The 17,550-nt window shown below is 50.6% G+C and overlaps 2 protein-coding genes across 5 annotated transcripts; one reads left to right on the top strand and one right to left on the bottom strand.

Moving 5' to 3' along the window:
• Window positions 1-213: 213 nt before the first annotated feature.
• On the bottom strand, window positions 214-10,722 carry Ung (uracil DNA glycosylase). Of its 2 annotated transcripts, XM_069994802.1 has the most exons (7): window positions 10,562-10,722; window positions 9,787-9,993; window positions 9,123-9,218; window positions 5,469-5,566; window positions 4,859-4,947; window positions 4,091-4,269; window positions 214-1,287 (listed from the first exon to the last, which is right to left on the bottom strand). In XM_069994802.1, the coding sequence occupies exons 1-7, from the start codon at window positions 10,691-10,693 to the stop codon at window positions 1,147-1,149; spliced, it is 942 nt and encodes a 313-aa protein (XP_069850903.1). In that variant the 5' UTR covers window positions 10,694-10,722; the 3' UTR covers window positions 214-1,146. The 2 variants fall into 2 exon arrangements, with proteins under 2 accessions (XP_069850903.1, XP_069850904.1); XM_069994803.1 differs by lacking the exon at window positions 10,562-10,722 and having other exon boundaries at window positions 9,787-10,202.
• A 2,495-nt stretch (window positions 10,723-13,217) lies between these two features.
• Alkbh2 (alkB homolog 2, alpha-ketoglutarate dependent dioxygenase) lies at window positions 13,218-16,779 on the top strand. Of its 3 annotated transcripts, none has more exons than XM_069994668.1 (4): window positions 13,218-13,235; window positions 13,566-13,967; window positions 15,139-15,337; window positions 16,080-16,779. In XM_069994668.1, the coding sequence occupies exons 2-4, from the start codon at window positions 13,697-13,699 to the stop codon at window positions 16,381-16,383; spliced, it is 774 nt and encodes a 257-aa protein (XP_069850769.1). In that variant the 5' UTR covers window positions 13,218-13,235; window positions 13,566-13,696; the 3' UTR covers window positions 16,384-16,779. The 3 variants fall into 3 exon arrangements, with proteins under 3 accessions (XP_069850769.1, XP_069850770.1, XP_069850768.1); XM_069994667.1 differs by lacking the exon at window positions 13,218-13,235 and adding an exon at window positions 13,356-13,460; XM_069994669.1 differs by lacking the exon at window positions 13,218-13,235 and having other exon boundaries at window positions 13,355-13,967; window positions 15,235-15,337.
• The last annotated feature ends 771 nt before the right edge of the window (window positions 16,780-17,550 follow it).

Raw genomic sequence — 17,550 nt, 5'->3', positions numbered from 1 at the left:
TTCCTGGCTAAGAGCTGACACTTTCGGGGACCCCAGAAGACTCCAAGCTAGCCTGCCCAGGCACTTAGGGGTGGGTGCTCCAGGCCTGGCCGGGCAGAAAGAGGAAGAGAGAGAGGCACTGACTGGGGACAATGGTTACTATGGCAACCTGATAGGCCAAGTACAAGGGCGGGCCAAGGGCTTCCCAGGAGCCAAAGAGCAGTCAGCACCAAGGAAAACTTCAACCATCTTTTATTAACAACAGGCGCAGAGTTAACACTTTAACCCCACTGTCCAGGATCCAAGGTGGAGATGAGGATCCCATAAAGGTTGTCTCTTAAACAAGAATTGAGAAACACTGCCCAACTACACAGGTACTTTGTATTTAAAACAAAAAACTCCAGTGTATAAAAATATACTCCAAAATGATTTCAGTACATTAAAAAAAAGGCACTTGGGGCTGGGGTTATATAGCGCAGAGGTATACAGGCCTGGGTTTGATCCCCAGTTAAACACACACCAGCATACACACCCCCCCCAAAAATAAAAACCCAAAGTGTGCAGCAATCTGCTGATATGGAACGCCGATTCTTCACAGCCCTAGAAAATTCACCCACCCTACACTAAAACAAAACCTTCATTCTCTGGGTCCAAACTCCCCCACTTACTCCAAAGAACAACCAGAGAACAGGACGGAGACCCATCCGCTGTTCCTGCCTGTTCCCCTCCACTCCCAACAAGGGAAGAATAGGGAACCCACCCTGCCCACCCCGCCCCTTGCCACCTTGGCCCATACTTCCAAAGAAATAGACTCAAAGCTTTCTAAACAATACACCCCAGAACCTATAAAGTCTATCTAGCAGGTCAAAAACAAGGAGCAGCTAGAACCAAACTACTTGTTGGGCCCAAAAGCTACAAGTCTCCTCTTTCACCCCCCAAAAAAGTGGGATTCAAGTGAGTGTGGATTTCAGGACAAGCCGCCTGGCCCTTATCTTGCCTGGATGGGAGGCGCAGGTGCGGATGGTTAGAGGAACTGCTATTTCTGGCTGGATAGGGCTGCAGGCCCTGTGCAGCCTACTTGAATGTCAATGACCCCACAAGTGACAAACACTTCCACAGCAGCTCTTCAAAACCACCCCTGGAGTCAGACTGCCCCTTTGCGTGGGGTCACAGCTCTTTCCAGTTGATGGGCTTCTTGCCAGACTTCTTCAGCAACTCATTGGCTTTCGAAAAATGTCTACACCCAAAGAACCCTCGGTACACGGACAGTGGGGAGGGATGAGCGGTCTGCAGGATGTGGTGCCGCTTCTGAAAAAGAGTACAGTACAAGGTGGCAGATGAGGGATGGGTAAAGACAACCATGCAATTCCTCTTTTGTCTTGCCTGTGTATTAGGTAGCACAATCTGTGGCTCCCACCTAAATATAATCTAGCTACCCAGGAGGCTGAGATTTGAGGATCATGGTTCAAAGCCAGCCTCGGCAGGAAAAGTATGTGAGACTCTGATCTCCAATTAACCTCCACAAAGCTACAGGAGTAGAGCATTAGCCTTGAGCAAGAAAAGCTCAGGGACAGCAACCAGGACTGAGTTCAAGCTCTAGGATCAAAAACTGCTTCGATTTTTTTTTACATGTCAACTCTAGTTCATCTGCGTGGGGGACACAACTGGCCATTTTTGCTTTCACCCTTATTCTTTTCTTTGCCAATCTTGGGGCCTGAACTCTGTGCCTGGACACTATCCTTTAGCTCTTCAGCTCAAGGCTAGTGCTCTACCACTTGAGCCACAGCACCACTTCCGGCTTTTTCTGCTTATGTGGTGCTGAGGAACCCAACTCAGGGCCTCATGCATTCAAGGCAAGCACTCTACACTGAGCCACCTTCCCAGCCCCTTTAACTCCTATTCTTATCTGTACTGAAATAATGGGTTTTGCACTTAAACCTACAAAATGGAAAGGAAGCAGCCCAGCACAGACACAGTGGAACACAGTCAGGAGCACTGAGCAGAGCCAGACAGCATGAGTTCTGGTCTCTGCTCTGCAGTCCATGACAGTGCCTAGTTCTGATTTCAGAGCAGGAGCAGATGAGGAGTACTGACACAGTGGATTATGGGAAGGGCCACCAACTTCACAACACTGGCAAGCAGCACAGCTGGGCTGGGAAAGGCATGTCAGCCAGCCAATCAGCCTGCTGGGAAGAAAAGAGACCCTAGGCTGGGCAAAGATGAGCAGGGAGTGGGGCACCATGGAAGATACTGGGGGTTCAGCCAGCCTATAGCTCCTAGGAGAAACCAAAGAGTAAGGGCCAAGAAGCTGGCTGGAGACCATCGCCAAAGCAGCTGGGCAGCCTAAGTAAGCCCAGATCTTGAGAAGGCATTGAGCACGCCCAGCACAAGCAGATCAGAGCTGAAGCAAGGCAAAAGGGCATCAGGGTGCAAGGCATCTGAGAAGCAGAGACAGACAGAAGCATGCAGGAAAGTAGGAAGGATTGCCACGTGCAGGAAAACAGGTGGGTACTGTGCATGGCAGGTACCAGATTTCTGGCTGGACAGGTGTGCACAGGGTGGTGTTTTCTCACTGAGGAGTGAAAGGGGTAACAGGAAGGAGGATGTTGAGTGTGATGTGCTTCTCCAGACACCTGTAGCCTGATCCTCATGTGCAAGCCTCTTACCTTACACAGGATGCGCCTACTAATCATGATTACCTATGTTCTGAGTAACAGTGAAGCTGGCCTTAAACCTGCCTGGGGCAGAGACAAGAAACCACTTTCATGCACATTTCTTACCTACTTAAATAGCAACTGTTCTCATGTGTTACCTGCCATTCCTTTTCTAAAAGAACCCAGTACTGTGTTCCCTCATACAACCTCTGTAGACAAAGCAGCTTAATCAGGTTTGTACACTCGACCGTTCTTTGCTTGTGAACACATAGATGTATCAGAAAGTGAAGCTAGCTGGGTGCTGGTGGCTTACACCTGTAATTATAGCTACTCAAAAGGCTGAGATCTGAGGATCACTGTTCAAAGCCAGCCCAGGCAGGAAAGTCTGTGTGACTCTTATCTACTACCATTAACCACCAGAAAACTGGAAGTGGTGCTGAGTTCAGGGTCAGTGCCTAGGCTGTCTACTTCACTAAAGAGAAAAGAGAATTGGGTGTGATAGTGTATCTGTAATCCCAGCTCCCAAGACTATGTTGCAGGCTAGCCTAAGCTGAATATTGTTTCAACATATCAAAAAATTACAAAAAAAAAAATACGAGGGAAGTCTGTAGACTTCTATTGCTGGGTTAGAATTCTACCACCATCGGGTGTGGACACACTGAGCTGACTGAGCTCCAGCCCCAGAACCCTGAGGGAGAGATCCAAAACAAATTCGGGTAAGCTTATCCACCCACCCCAGAAATGTTTGCACAAAGGGAGACTAGGCACAATCAAGTTCACATGACACTAGGGGTGGACCTGTCTCGCTGAAGGCCTCAGATGCCCCGGGTTGCCCGGGTAAGCCTATAACCTCACTTACAGAGGAAGCACTTACCCATAATTCCCCCTGCCCATCCTTCCCAAGTCAGCAAGTCCTCTCTCCCTCCTTCCTCTGCAGACACCTGCCTCCACTGTTAACCTGCCTGCTTGCCCTGCAGAAAAATGCTGGCGGCTGGCTTGGGAGTGTGAGCAGAGGTGACTGTGTCAGGCAGGAATGGGACACTTACAGGGGCAGAGTTGACTGGACTCAGATGCGTGGACTTAGGGGAAGGGACGAGGATTTCAGGAGGTCTCCTCTCAGCGAGCAGGTAGGTGCACAGGTGACAGGGCACGCAGTGCTTGTGGCATGCTCACACTGCGCTCACAATCCCAGCTCAGGCTCAGTGACTACCCCCTTGGAGCCTTGCCTCATCTGCACGGAGCCAGAATGGCACTTGGGGACCTTTGCGCCTCTGCCCATGGCATTTTCTGCCTGTGCCACTAAGCCTCAGGCTGGCCAGTTCCTTCCTCATGCACAGCCAGTCATTGCTGTAACAGAATTCGGCTCCAAGACTCTAAGCGCTTTGGTAACTAACATGTATTCCCATGGGGCTCGCAGCAGGGGGAGGGGGTGTCTCCAGGGACAAAAACCAGCCTACCCTGTCGATGGCACTGCCTTTCTTCTGAGCATAAGAGCCCCAAAGCAAGAAGACAAGCCCGCTCAGGTTCTGATTGAGCCAGGACACAACCGCATCAGTGAATTGCTCCCAACCTCTCTCCTTGTGGGAGTTCGCTTGATGGGCCCGGACGGTGAGGACAGCGTTGAGTAGAAGCACACCTGCAAACACAGGCCACAGGCAGGTGAGGAGGTGCACACCACCGCGGTGCCAGCCCCCACAGCAGGGATCAGACACAGGACGATGAAACCAATGGATCAAGAGCTACATGAAATCAGGACACAGAAAAGGTGGTACTGTGACGGGATAAACTCTGGGCACTCGAGGGCACCTGATTATCATCCCTGCCCTCAGCATCTTGCAACAGTACACATGGGTTATATCAACAGAACCATCTAAGACTATCACAAGTGATATTAAACAATCATAGAACATTAAAGAATATACCCTAGTATTCCACTGAAACAAAAATCACTACAAGAAGCCAAGAATAACACTCTTCTCTTTTCCTGCTTGTTGAAATGTTAAAAAAAGGTCCAGGTTGGCCCAGGCTACAGTGAGTTCATGGCCGGCCTGGGCTGCAAGATGAAAGGCATGTATTGTTAATATACATGTACACAGATATCTTCTCTACTCAGCCATTTTATTAATGCTACCTAGCAATTCATGGTAGCTTAAAACAAAATGTTAATGAGCAGCAGACAAGATGGCTGGTGTCGGGTCAGAATATACCCAGCAGGGCCGGCTTACCTTGTTTGGCCCATCCAGATAAATCTCCATGGCCCGGATGCACAAAACCATCTATGTCTGTAGACAACTCTTTATAAATGTTTTCCAAACTAGAAAAGAACCAAGAGAACACATGAAACAATCTACTGTCTACTTGCTCAAGTCTGATGATACTATGGAAGATATGTGTGGGAAAAGGACAGGTAAAGCCGGTCCTTAGAAGGAAGGGCCACCCAGAGCTCAGCTCTGTGATAAACACCCAGCACAGATGGGGAACCTGCCCAAGACCTTGCTGGGACTCAGGGACAGGCTAGCACTCAACAAGGCCTTTGGACACTGACCAGCCTCTCCCTCGATGCTTAGCTTTTTATCTGTCCTCTGTGTGTATGGCATACAATCCCCCTCAGAGCAGTGGTTCTTCCCGAGTCCTCCAGACTTCCTATAGTGCACAGGCCAGCCCCAGTTCCGCACAGTGAAGTAGTCCCAAGTGACTACTATCCACAGTGGCAGGCTGAGAACCCCAGCTTCAGAGCCTAGGGAAGAAAGCTTCCCCAAGCAAGGTCACTAGTCATTCACTCTGTTCACATCTGCAAGCAGCAACCACTGGCCAGGAATAGTAAAGCAACTCTACCTGGGTGGAGGAGGGACTGGCCTTTGGACACTAAAGCAGAGCCCGTGAGCTTGGTTGGGTCCGTGATAGGGATCCTGTCCCAGGATGACAACCTTCACCTGTGAACATGACGCAACAAGGGATTAACCACGTTGAGGCATCACCTGGCTCAGAGATATGGGGAGGGACAAGACAGTGAGAAGGGAAGCCTATTACTGGCCCAACCCACCACCCTGCCTTTGTGTGTCCCACCGCATGGGCATCTGCTAAATCAGTTTGGCGCTCAGCCCCACTCCCGGGCAGCAGCTGGCTGGTGTCCCATTTCAGGAAGCCATTGCAGGGATCTAGCTCAGATCCTTACACTCAGGAGCTGAGTGTGATATGAATTCACAACAGAGCAGCTTCAGTCAATGTATTTTGAACCTTCGCAGATCCATCCCCTGTAACTTTCAATGAGTCAAAGCAATTCAAATTCACCAACAGGAGCAGAGATAGCTGCTGACCTGTAACCTGGATCAGCTGAAATCAGGACAATGAGGTCAGGTCCCAGAGCTGTGGAGTAGGCGGCAAGAAGCAGCAACAGTGCCCACCTAAGATGTTGAAATGCAGCCCTGCTGTGCCTGCCTAATCTTCCCTGCTTTAGGCCTTCTTCAACCTTCCCCAGCTGCTGCCACCCCTACCCTCTGCATCTGTACCTTTTCAATCTAGCTGCAAGCATTCCTAAGGACTAGAAAGCTGTTTCCACACCTGGAGCCTAGTTGGCAGCATCTTCTCTATGGTACAGGCCCTGTAGGGCAGCTGTCCACTTCTGGGGTTCTGATCCCTGATGAAGACTGATACTGAGCTTCTCTTGCTTGGTACTAATGCTCATCCACAAAGCCACCCTGCTCTCCCATCAGATCCCTAGAGAAGCAGAGATTGATGCTTTTTATATTTCAGTTAGGGTCTCAGTTATGTCTGGACCACAATCTTCCTATATATGTTTCCTCTACAGCCAGAATGACAGGCACCTGCTGCGACTCCCAGATTACTGGCTGATCTGGGGTCTTGTGAACGTTTTCCTCAGGCTAGCATTGAGCTGAAATAAACGAACTCCACCTCCATGGAGTTAGGATTACAGACAGAAGCCACTGTTCCCAGATCCATACCTCTTTTTGGTTTATATTGATCATTGATACTCAAACAAGGAGAAACCTAGTACTGAAGAAGACCAGTTTTTGTTGTTGTTGTTGTTGCTTTTTAAACTTTAAACAAGAAGCTATATTCCATTGTTTCTCTAAAATGAAAACCAAAAATTCGGGAATCATCAGGCATGACCATCTATTCACCTGCTTTAGGTCTACTTGATTTAGAGCAATTAGCCCTGCAAAGAGAAACCACCTCAAATGATCACACAGGTGGTAGGCAACAGGTTTCATGGTGTCACAAATGGCTCCAAGTAGGTTCAAAAGCAGAAACCAGGGGGTGACACAGAGGCCAGGTTGGGAGGTAGGCTACCGCCCTATTTATTGAGGATAGGGCTTTCGAACTCAACTTTCATAGTTCATGCAAGTGAAGCCTGGCTGCCTTCCAACAGGAGACTGGAGTGATTGGGTTGGCAATCAGCACCTACCCAGAGGATGAATTGGCAAAGGCAGGCCAAGAGTCAAGAGGTAGAATTAAATAAAATTAGAGCATGTATAAAAATAATTACTCTCACACAAGTAGAGAATAGTAGTTCTAGGAGCCTGGGGATGGGGAAAGAGCAGCTAGAGAAGATGGCTAACAGCTACAGGTGTGGTTGGCTAAGAGTAATAACATTCTATAGCACAACAGGGTGACTATGGCAGATAAACTGAATAGGTAACCAACAGATGGAATTGAAGATATGAATGTTCCCAGCGATAAGCAATGACGCACATCAAACATGTGATGGACATACCAGTTTCTTTATTTTGGGGAGGAGGAGCTGTCGTGGGGCTTGAACTCAGGGCCCAGTGCTGTCCCTGAGCTTTTTTGCTTGTCTAGTGATCTACCACTTTGAGCCACAGCCCCACTTCCAGTTTTCTAGTGGTTAACTAAAGATAAGAATCTCACAGAGGGGCTGGGAAGGTGGCTCTAAGGTGGCTCAGTGGTAGAGCGCTGGACTGGGAAGGTGGCTCAGTGGTAAAGCGCTTGCCTTGCATGCCTGAGGCCCTGGGTTCGATTCCTCAGCACCACATAAGCAAAAAGAAAAAAGCCACAAGTGGCGCTGTGGTTCAAGTGGTAGAGCGCTAGCCTTGAGCTGAAGAGCTGAGGGACAGCGCCCAGGCCCAGAGTTCAGGCCCCACGACTGGACCCCCCCCCCCCAAAAAAAAAGAATCTCACAGAGTTTCTGGCCTAGGCTGGCTTTGAACTGCGATCCTCAGATCTCAGCCTCCTGAGAACTAGGATTACAAGCACAAACCATGGGCACCCAGCTCATATACCACTTTCATTGATCAGATAATACACTTTGTATACAGGCATCAAAATGTCACACTATACCCCACAACTATGTACCATTACTAGGTATCAAGTAAAAAAATGAAAGTACATTTAAGAACTAAGAAGAGAAGAGAAAGAAAGGATAATTTTGAAGCCAGATGGCCACACAACTTACTCCATATAAACCACAGGACTTTTGAAAAGAGTCTATTTACAAAATGCCCACACCAGAAAGGCAGTCTCTCTGTGTCAAATTATACAGATTGAAGTCTTTTTCTTAACTGGGTAGGGTCTGAATGTACTATCCTGTGAAAAGAGGATCTCCTGATCTCATTTTCTTTCTTCTGCCAGTTAATTTAGCAATCAGGCAGCTGGGGGCAATGTGAAAGGAGTGAAACTATTAAATGAAGAGCTTAGGCAATTCCTAGTGGATTTCCATTACACAAAAAACTACTGCATACTGATTTTACCACTGGACAGCCTAGTTTTGTTTTGTTGGTGCTAGGTAAATTAAATACAAGAGCTTGGGGGAGGAGGTGGGGAATTCCATCACTGAGCTACACTGTCCTTCTTTTTGCCTGTTATTCAGAATACTTATTATATGTGCATCTCTGAATACACACCCTCAATTCCCCAGATCCATAATCTGTAGCAAAAATAAAAAAGACCAATGATTGCCGGGCGCTGGTGGCTCACGCCTGTAATCCTAGCTACTCAGGAGGCTGAGATCTGAGGATCGCGGTTCAAAGCCAGCCCGGGCAGGAGAGACCGTGAGACTCCTACCTCCAATAAACCACCAGAAAACCGGAAGTGGCGCTGTAGCTCAAGTGGTAGAGCGCTCGCCTTGAGCTGAAGAGCTGAGGGACAGCGCCCAGGCCCAGAGTTCAAGCCCCATGACCGACAAAAAAAAAAAAAAAAAAAAAAAAAAAAGACCAATGATCGTTGAAATAATATGGGGTAATATACAATAAAGGTATCTATGTATATATATCTATACTTAATGTATACTTAATACTATAGAAAAGGTCTTTTCTTACTTGCTACAAACACAGCACTTCAGTAAGTTACAAAGAATATATATATATATATATATATACATACATACATACACATACATATAGTCAGTGGAACATCAGGATTTGTGTTATTTATCTTGAATTACTAATTACAGTTTAACTCCAGTGCTTAGAACTAATCCCTCCTCTAATAAATTGTACCAATGATACTTACATCTCTTATGTCACACATCTGGGTCCATGTGAAGACTTGGTGTGGGGGAGGATAAACAGTGTAATGTTTTCTTTCTTCTGCAACAAATCCCATTAGCTAATTTAAAAATAAGATTAAAATCAGTCTTGGGGGGGAGAAAGGGGGAAGAACTCAGTAAAAAAGCAAGTAGCTCCCTATCATGTTTTAAATCCAAACCCATTTAAAAATCAGCAACAACAAAAATCATCTGCCTGCCCTGCCCCGCCCCGCCCCCAATCCTTAACCTGCCCATTTCTTTCCTCTGGGCTGGATCCAGGGCCGCATCTAAGTGGATTTGTCTGCCTTGAGTTCTTGATGGTCCAACCAGTTCCTTCTCCTCCCCTTCTCGAAAGAGTCAAGCCTAGCTCAGTCTGTGATGATTTTTACTACACCAGCCATTCCTGGAGAGCAAACTAAATGGCTTCAACAATGTTATTATCTTACAGGGTTTAACAACTCTAACCAATAAAAGTGTTCCGGATTCAAAACACCAAGGCGTTATTTGCAGCCCTCTGTTGTGAAAAGACTATTGGAGAAGGTAAGAAAAGCCCGTGAAAGGTACAGTCTATTGGGAAATTTAGCCTCCTAAACAAGACAAGGCCTGCCGCCCCAAGGGGCACGGCTCTGAAACGTGACCTTCCTTCACCTTTATGAAGTAGGGTTTCCCGAACTCCCCGCTGAGATGCTGCTTCCAGCTCTCCCCGAAGCCCACCGGCACGTTGCGGGCCGCGAGTCGGAGCAGGGCGGCGGCCTTGTTCCTCTGGATGCGGCCCAGCTGCTCGGGGCTCAGGGGCGAAGAGGGCGGCGTGCCCGGCTCATCCTGCCCGGCTCGGATCTTCTTGGCAGGGCTGGCCTGGAAGGGGTCCCCACAAAGGCGGGTCACGAACCGCACCGGCCCTAGCTTCCGGCCCCAACCCAAAGGTGGATGGCAAAAGACGCCCATTGGTGGGGCAGGAAGGAGCCAAGCCAGACAACCGAAACTTAAAACGCAGAGGAGCCGGGAGCCAGCCCGTGACACCCCCACGAAAGCCGCCCGCGAAGGGGACCCCGGGCCCGGGCGCCCCGCTCTGCGAGACCCGCCTCACGCGCCCCACGTGGCCTTTTCGCGGCAAAACCCTTCCGGTCCGGCCCCCTCGCTCCTGTAATTGGACGGCGGGCTCCGCAGGGCGGAGCCGCTCAGCGCTGATTGGGTCCCGTGGCCACCGAGGCTCGACTCCATTGGCCGGGCTCCCAGCATGGCGGCCCGTGAGGGACGCCGGCGGCTGTTTTGAACACGTGGAAGCCGTGCGGAGCGCAAGGCTCCGGTGGAGCGAGTCAGCGGTGCACCTCACGCCCCCTCGGACAGGCAAGACTCCCCATTTTCTTCCCCTTTCCTGTCCCTCGTGCCCAGCTCCCCGACAAGGCCCCTCGTCAGGTCTCACCGCCTCCTCGCCGCTCTCCTCAGCTGCAGCCGCCACGCCGGTCCCCGGGGCGGCCGGCTCGGGGCTGCAGGCAGGTCGCTTCCGGGAGGGGTTCGGGGAGAAGAAGGAGTAGAGAGTCTTCTGGCCGATCATCCCGGAGTCGGAGAGGGAGCGGACGCGCGGTGCCTAGGGACCCGAGGCTGGCGCGCTCGGCGGCGGCGGGCGGGTCTGCGTTTGGCGCCAAGCGGCCCGCGCATGCTCCGAGCGGGATGGAGGCGGGGGTGGTGGTAGTGGTTAGGGGCCGGGGGACCCAGTGCGCATGTGCCGGAGGGGATGGGCGCCTCGCCCCCGGGGAAGGTGGGACCTGGGAGGCCTGAGCTGGATTCCTCCGTTGTGTTGTCCCTTTGACTCCACCCCTCAGCAGTGTAAAAACTGAAACCTGGGTGCCTTGGGGTGAAGTGAGCCTGATAATAGTTACTAATCTACTTTCCACCACCCAGTGTACTGAGGGTGAAGACTTTGAGCTGGGAAAACATTTTGCACAAGGTTTTATTTATCCGGGAAACTGCGCTGCCTGACCCCTCGGTTAGAAACTCAACTACTCTCCCAAATCTGGAGTGAATGGACAGAGATAAGAGATTTCATCAAGGCAACTTACTTTTGCACACACACAAAGTGCAATACGGTTCCTCTACCCAGAGCTAGGTAGAGCAGTTTGCTAGTTTTTGCTTTGTTTTGTTTGCCAGTCCTGGGGCTTGAACTCTGGGCCTGGGCGCCGTCCCTGAGCCTCTTTGTGCTCTAGGCTAGCGTCACTTCAGCCACAGATTGGCTTCGGGCTTTTTCTGATTAATTTATGGGAGATGAGAGTGTCATAGATTTTTCTGCCCGGGCTGGCTTGGAACCACGATTCTCACATCTCAGCCTCCAGAAGAGCTAGGATTACAGACGTGAGCCACCAGCAATCTTTCTCCTGTGCCTGCCTCCCTCTCTCTGCATAGACCTTTGGGAGTGTGGATCCTAACTCCTCCTTATCAAGGAGTTAGGCTCACATTCTAAGTATGATTGATTACCAAGGCTAGAAAGGGGGCTATTCTTTAATTCTTATAAAAGGTTTACTCCCCTCCCCCCCCCCCACAGCTGGCTGGGGTCGGGACTGATGAGGGATGGCTGACCAATACAGTTGGAGGAGGTTGATGAGGTCAGTGGAAAACTCCCACTCCAAAGGGGGACTTAATTCCTTTTAACTCTGTTGATAAAGATGTATCTTCCTAACAAGCAGCACACCTGGTAGTTGGTTTTATTTTTTTTACTCCTTTGATAAAAATTCACCTCCCTAATTTGGCTGGCTGGTCATAAACAGGACAGATAATAGTTATAATTGAGTTAAAAGGGGGAAAAAAGCAAAATGAAGTTCAGAAAATAACAATATACAAGATGAAGGCACTTTGGTGCCTTGAAAAAGTTAGGTGTGTATATGAAGTTTGCTTACATTTATCCTGCGTGGTGAGAGCACTGTTGGAAACCTAGACTGACACCCTTGTGTCCTTCCATAATTTTAGAATTTAGTGAATAACAAATTCACAAGTACGTCCATTTTGTTGGCTTAATTTCCAAGTATTACTAAGGTCAAGTTTTTGCCCAAGGCTAGTGCTTTACCACTTTGAGCCACAGCTCCACGTCTGGTGTTTTGGTGGTTAATTCAGGATCAGAGTCTTAGGGACTTTCCTGCCTGGGCTGGCTTTGAACTGTGATCCTCATATCTCAGCCTCCTGAGTAGCTGGATAACAAGCATGAGCCACTAGTGCCTGGCCTTGGTATGTTCTTTTATCCCACTAATATTAATTCTCAGATCACACATAATACTTTTTTTTCCTGCTTATGTGGTACTGAGGAATCGAACCCAGGGCCTCATGCATGCAAGGCAAGCACTCTACCACTGAGCCACCTTCCCAGGCCCACACTTAATACTTAATAGAGAGGATACAAAATGGCTAGGAAAAAGTTAGAGCAGGGGTTGGGGGAGGGAGTTCCAAGAGGCTTTGCCTAAGGCAAATGCCGGAATGGTAAGGGAGTTGCTGCTGGTGACTCGGAAAGATTCTGGTAGACACTTGTCCCTGAGTGCTTGAGGCAATTGGTTTCAGGCTTACCAGATCTGGCTGAATGGCAGTTCCAGTGAGTCTTCTCTGTCATGTAAACAGGGTAATGGAACTCAGCTAGAGCCTCCCACCCCAAGATATAGACACATGTTATAGTAACTGGGAGAAGGCTGACATGAAAAGGTACACACACGCACGCACACACACACACACACACACACACACACACTCCCATTCATTTGAAATTTTGGGGCAAACCATAGGGACAGAGGAGAGATCACGGTTCTCCCAGACTGGGGTGGAGGGGGGAAGAAATGAGAGCCAGATGGCCTCATTTATGGATCTCCCACCGGCAACAGGACGCTTTGAGACCACATGCTGTTGTCCTTACGCCCTGTCCCAACTCTTAAGTCCAAAATCTCTGAAGAGCATTGAGCAGCCTCTAGGGCTTCACCGCGCCTGCGTGATGTTAGGCAGGCCCCACAGCAGGGCCCTGCGATGCCCGGGCAGGCCTGCAGGCGGCGCTGGGGATCACCCAGGGACCCAAGCTTGCCAGCCGGCCGGAAATCCACCCACTGGCGGGCGGAGCTCCGGGCCGGGTGATTTTCCTGCAGCAGCTTGGGGATTTGCGGGGCCGATGCCCGGAACCTGAACTCCCTCGGCCCTGCGGGGCGGGGGGGGGGGGGGGGGGGGGGGGGGGGGGAGGCAGTCACTCCTTCGAGGGGTGACTTTGGGCACCTTCCCCCGCCCCCAGGGGCATCCTGGTTTGGTTTGGATGGGTTTCCATACTTGGCTGTGGTGTTGCAGATTCTGGGGTTAGAAAGGCAGGTCTTGCCATTTTTCAAAGTTCTGGCGCCTGGAAGGGCCAGCAGATCGTGAGAGCCAGGCGTGGGAGATGCCGGGAACCTAAAGCTCTGCTTCCTTCCTAGGCCCTGGCTGTTGTGTCTGTGAAATGGGCACCTCCTCCACATGATGGTCGCTGTGATCCACTGGGGACGGAGCTGGGGCACGAAGGCACCTGGTCCCTGCCTCACCACGGACCTCCAAAGGAAAGGCCGGGATGGACAGATTCCTACAGAAGCCAGCCCCGGGGGTCCTTTTGGGAAAAACAGCCAAGCAAAAGCCCACCAGAGAAGAGGCAGGAGAAGATGGAGGAATGGCAGAGAAGAGGCCCAGGAGAGAGACCCCCGGGGACACCAGCCACCAGGCAGGCCTGAGCTGGAGGCAGATTCGTGGGGAGGGTCTGAACTGTGATTACACCATCCTGTTTGGCAAAGCAGAGGCGGACAAGATTTTCCGCGAGTTGGAGCAAGATGTGGAGTATTTTACTGGTAAGGGGAAGGCTGCATTGATCTTACGTTTGGAAAATCTGAACTCAGAGGATTTATGAATTCCTGATGGATTTGGTGAAGGGCTTGGGCTATAAATCGGGGATGGAAGGGAACAGAAGAAAAGCAGGATTTGTCTGTCTACCGGTAGACAATAGAAGACTAGGGGAAATCTGCCTGGTTGCTGCTAAGTCACTGAGGAAAGTTAAAACAGGCTGGGTTCCGTGTAAGGCCAATGGAATCAGAATCGTTTGGATTTCAATATTAAAAAAGGAAAATCTAGGTCTGGGCATGTGACTGAGTGGTGGGACACTTGCCCGATGCACACATCTGGGGTTAGATCCAGGCATAAAACAAGTTTTCATGGGATTGTCAGGTGCAGGTGAGGGCTAGAAGCCCTAGAGCAGGACGCTGCTATACACGCAGTAAGTCCTTTATCTGAATGCTGAGTGGTTCTCAATGCTGCCTGGGGGGTGGGGTGGGGGGAACCTTGTTGCTCCTGCAAAGCTGGAATGCAGGTCCACTCCCACAGCCTAGTTTCTAGTTTCCAAGTGACACGGATGCTCTGGGCCCCAGGACCACCCATTGAGAGCCTGCTCACTGACCTTGCCCAGCCTGGGCTGTGTAACCTCACAGGTGACAAAATGAAACCTTGCTCAAAAATCTTGTGAAGAGTATTTAGGAAACAGTGATCCATGTTTCTCTTAAGTATAGGGCAAGAGTCACTTTTTTTTTTTTTTGGCCCGTCCTGGAGCTTGAACTCACAGCCTCTCTGTGCTCAAGGCTAGCACTCTTATCACTTGAGCCACAGCGCCACTTCTGGCTTTTTCTGTTTATGTGGTACTGAGGACTTGAACCCAGGGCTTCATGCATGCAAGGCAAGCACTCTACTGCTAAGCCACATTCCCAGCCCACATTTTTCTTTTTGAGACTGAGTCTTTGTAGCCCAGGCAAGAGTCCAACTCTTGCTTCCTCAAGCTGGGGTTATAGGCATGCACTACCACACTCAGCAAGATTCACTAAGCTCCCATGAAAATTTGGGGCAAGTCACAGTGATGCTTGAGGTGGGGTCAACAGCAGGCAGTGTACACCCTGGGGAGCCAGCGTGTCACACTCTCATCTGCATCTCAAGGGCTTTATGGGATGAGTGAACTGCCACGTTCCATCTGCACAGGTGCGCTGGCAAGGGTGCAGGTGTTTGGGAAATGGCATGATGTGCCAAGGAAGCAGGCGACCTATGGTGACGCTGGGCTGACCTACACGTTTTCAGGCCTTACGCTGTCTCCAAAGCCCTGGCTTCCAGTTCTGGAACGCATCCGGGATCGAGTCTCTGACGTGACAGGACAGACCTTCAACTTCGTGCTCGTCAACAGGTGACCCCTTGCCCTGACGCGTGCGTGGCCTGTGTTTTTTCTCTATGTGTCTTCTCCAAAGGGAAGCTTGTGGTCCTGTCATACTTGGTTCAAGTTGTTCTTTGGGCCAGGTTGTTTTGGACAGCGGTTCCTAGAAGGGGTCTGGGCTAGGGTGAGGTGGCTCAGTAGAAGCACTTGTGACGGTTGGGGCTGTAGAAGGGAAACGTGTGCCTCATAGGGCATGGGACACATGCTCGGCTTCCACCCAGTAGATGCCAGGAGCACCTGCCTCCACACAGATGCCTGGCATCTCCTGGCATCTCCCTGGCTACAAAGCCTAGGCCAAGACAAGGTCACTCTACAGGACGTTCCCTGAGGCTGTGACCTTTGACCTGGGAACTAAGTGGAGACCCCAAAGCCCACAGGCATCTGGAGAAGAACAGGGGTCTTTGGGGTGTGGCTGAAAAGAGCGAGGGAGGAGTGGGGTACAGAGTGTACTTGGAGATAGGCAGGGCCAGACGGCCAAGAATGGGGGTTTTATTCTATGTGTAGGGAGCGATCGTTTTGTATGGCAGGCTTACATGCAAGAGCTGGGGACTAGGAGACGTGTTGTGAGCCTGCACGCAGACAGGTGGGCCTGGGTCATAGGCGAGGCTGACCTGAGGGCCCTGCCAGAAACACGGCGGGGGCAGCCCTCGGCACACTGCTTCCTGCAGCGGGGGGAGAGGCTCTTCTTCTATGCTGTCCTTGTTTCCCATCACAGGTATAAAGACGGCTGTGATCACATTGGAGAGCACCGGGACGATGAGAGGGAACTGGCCCCCAGGAGCCCCATTGCCTCCGTGTCCTTTGGTGCCTGCCGGGATTTCTTCTTCCGGCACAAGGCCTCCCGAGGGAAGCCTGGTGGCCGGCGGGGGGACACAGTCAGGCTGCAGCTGGCCCACGGGAGCTTGCTCATGATGAACCACCCGACCAACACTCACTGGTACCACAGTCTCCCCGTCCGCAAGAAGGTTCTGGCTCCACGGGTCAACTTGACATTTCGTAAAATTCTGCCTAAGAAATGAGAGATGTTTGTAACAGTTAGCACGACTGTCTCCTCCTTCTCTGTCTATTCTGAGTGAGCCTGAAGCACAGAGGTAGCTTGGTGACTTTTATTTTTTTTTGGCCAGTCCTGGGGCTTGAACTCAAAGCCTGGGTGCTGTCCCTGAGCTTTTGTGCTCAAGGCTAGCCCTCTACCATCTGGAGCCACAGCTCCACTTCCATTTGATTAATTGGAGATAACAGTCTCACACTCTTCTGCCCTGGCTGTTTTGGAACCATGATCGTCAGAACTCAGCCTCCTGAGTATCTAGGATTACAGGCGTGAGCTGCCAGCTCCCAGCTTGATGACATTTTAGGACTTGTTCTGTTATAGAACAATGTACAGTGCAGAAAGATGGTGTTTAAATCAAACCCACAAATTATGAAAGAGTGGCAGTTGGCTTCTTTTTCCCCTAACAAAATGATTTTTTTTATTGCTATAATACACAGCAGATACAAAAGTACCTTTAGCAAATACATAAATCAGCAGTCACCATGGCACAAACTACTAGCTCAACTTAGGTTTTTCCAGAAAGAAGTGACTACTACTTTATAAATAAAAATTAGAAAACAGATTATTTGGTGGCTAATGCCTACTAATTTACAAAAATGAGGAAGTTAGCTTTCAGGCAGATTATCGCTCACATTTACAACACTGGCCCTCAGCCGGCCTCTGAGGGAAGGCCGGCTCCCGGCCGACAGCCCAGGCTTGTGCCCCCACACTCCCCCCTCCCAACCCCCAAGCCTGAGGAGCAGGGATGGGGCAGCCCTCACGCTCAGTTACACTTTGCAGGGCCACCTGAGGCCACTCAGTGTCACGTGACACAGGTGTGTTCACTCCCACATCAAAGCCCAGGTGTGCAGGGCCGGCTGTGGACACATCAGGCGGTCCAACCTGCTCTCACACATGTCCAGGCCTGGTAAGCCTTCATGGTGACCTCAAGTCCTCAGGCTGCCCATGGGCCTGCAGGATGCCCTGGCCTGTCTGCGCTTTGAGCTGATATGCCAAGGCTCATGTGGAAGTGCTGGCCAGCTCTCAGTGGGGCCTTGGGGCCTGCGGGTGGCCTGGTTCCACAGCTCTGGAGAGTCTGCCTGAACCAGGTACCTTTATAAAATGACCCGTCTAAGACGTAGGTACTACTGTATCAACA

This window comes from Dipodomys merriami, unplaced genomic scaffold (genome assembly GCF_024711535.1).
Source record: "Dipodomys merriami isolate MVZ:Mamm:240054 unplaced genomic scaffold, mDipMer1.0.p SCAF_45, whole genome shotgun sequence".
Taxonomy (NCBI): Eukaryota; Metazoa; Chordata; class Mammalia; order Rodentia; family Heteromyidae; genus Dipodomys; species Dipodomys merriami.
Note: the sequence above shows the minus strand (reverse complement) of the source record. Positions and strands in the feature narration are given on the sequence as shown.

Coding starts and splice junctions, on each gene's coding strand:
- Ung (XM_069994802.1), bottom strand. CDS start 10,693: ATGATCGGCCAGAAGACTCTCTACTCCTTCTTCTCCCCGAACCCCTCC. Junction 9,219..9,786: donor GGAAACCCTACTTCATAAAG/GTGAAGGAAGGT, acceptor TTTTTAAATTAG/CTAATGGGATTTGTTGCAGA. Junction 5,567..9,122: donor AGATGTGTGACATAAGAGAT/GTAAGTATCATT, acceptor TCATGTTCACAG/GTGAAGGTTGTCATCCTGGG.
- Alkbh2 (XM_069994668.1), top strand. CDS start 13,697: ATGGACAGATTCCTACAGAAGCCAGCCCCGGGGGTCCTTTTGGGAAAA. Junction 13,968..15,138: donor AGATGTGGAGTATTTTACTG/GTAAGGGGAAGG, acceptor CCATCTGCACAG/GTGCGCTGGCAAGGGTGCAG. Junction 15,338..16,079: donor AACTTCGTGCTCGTCAACAG/GTGACCCCTTGC, acceptor TTCCCATCACAG/GTATAAAGACGGCTGTGATC.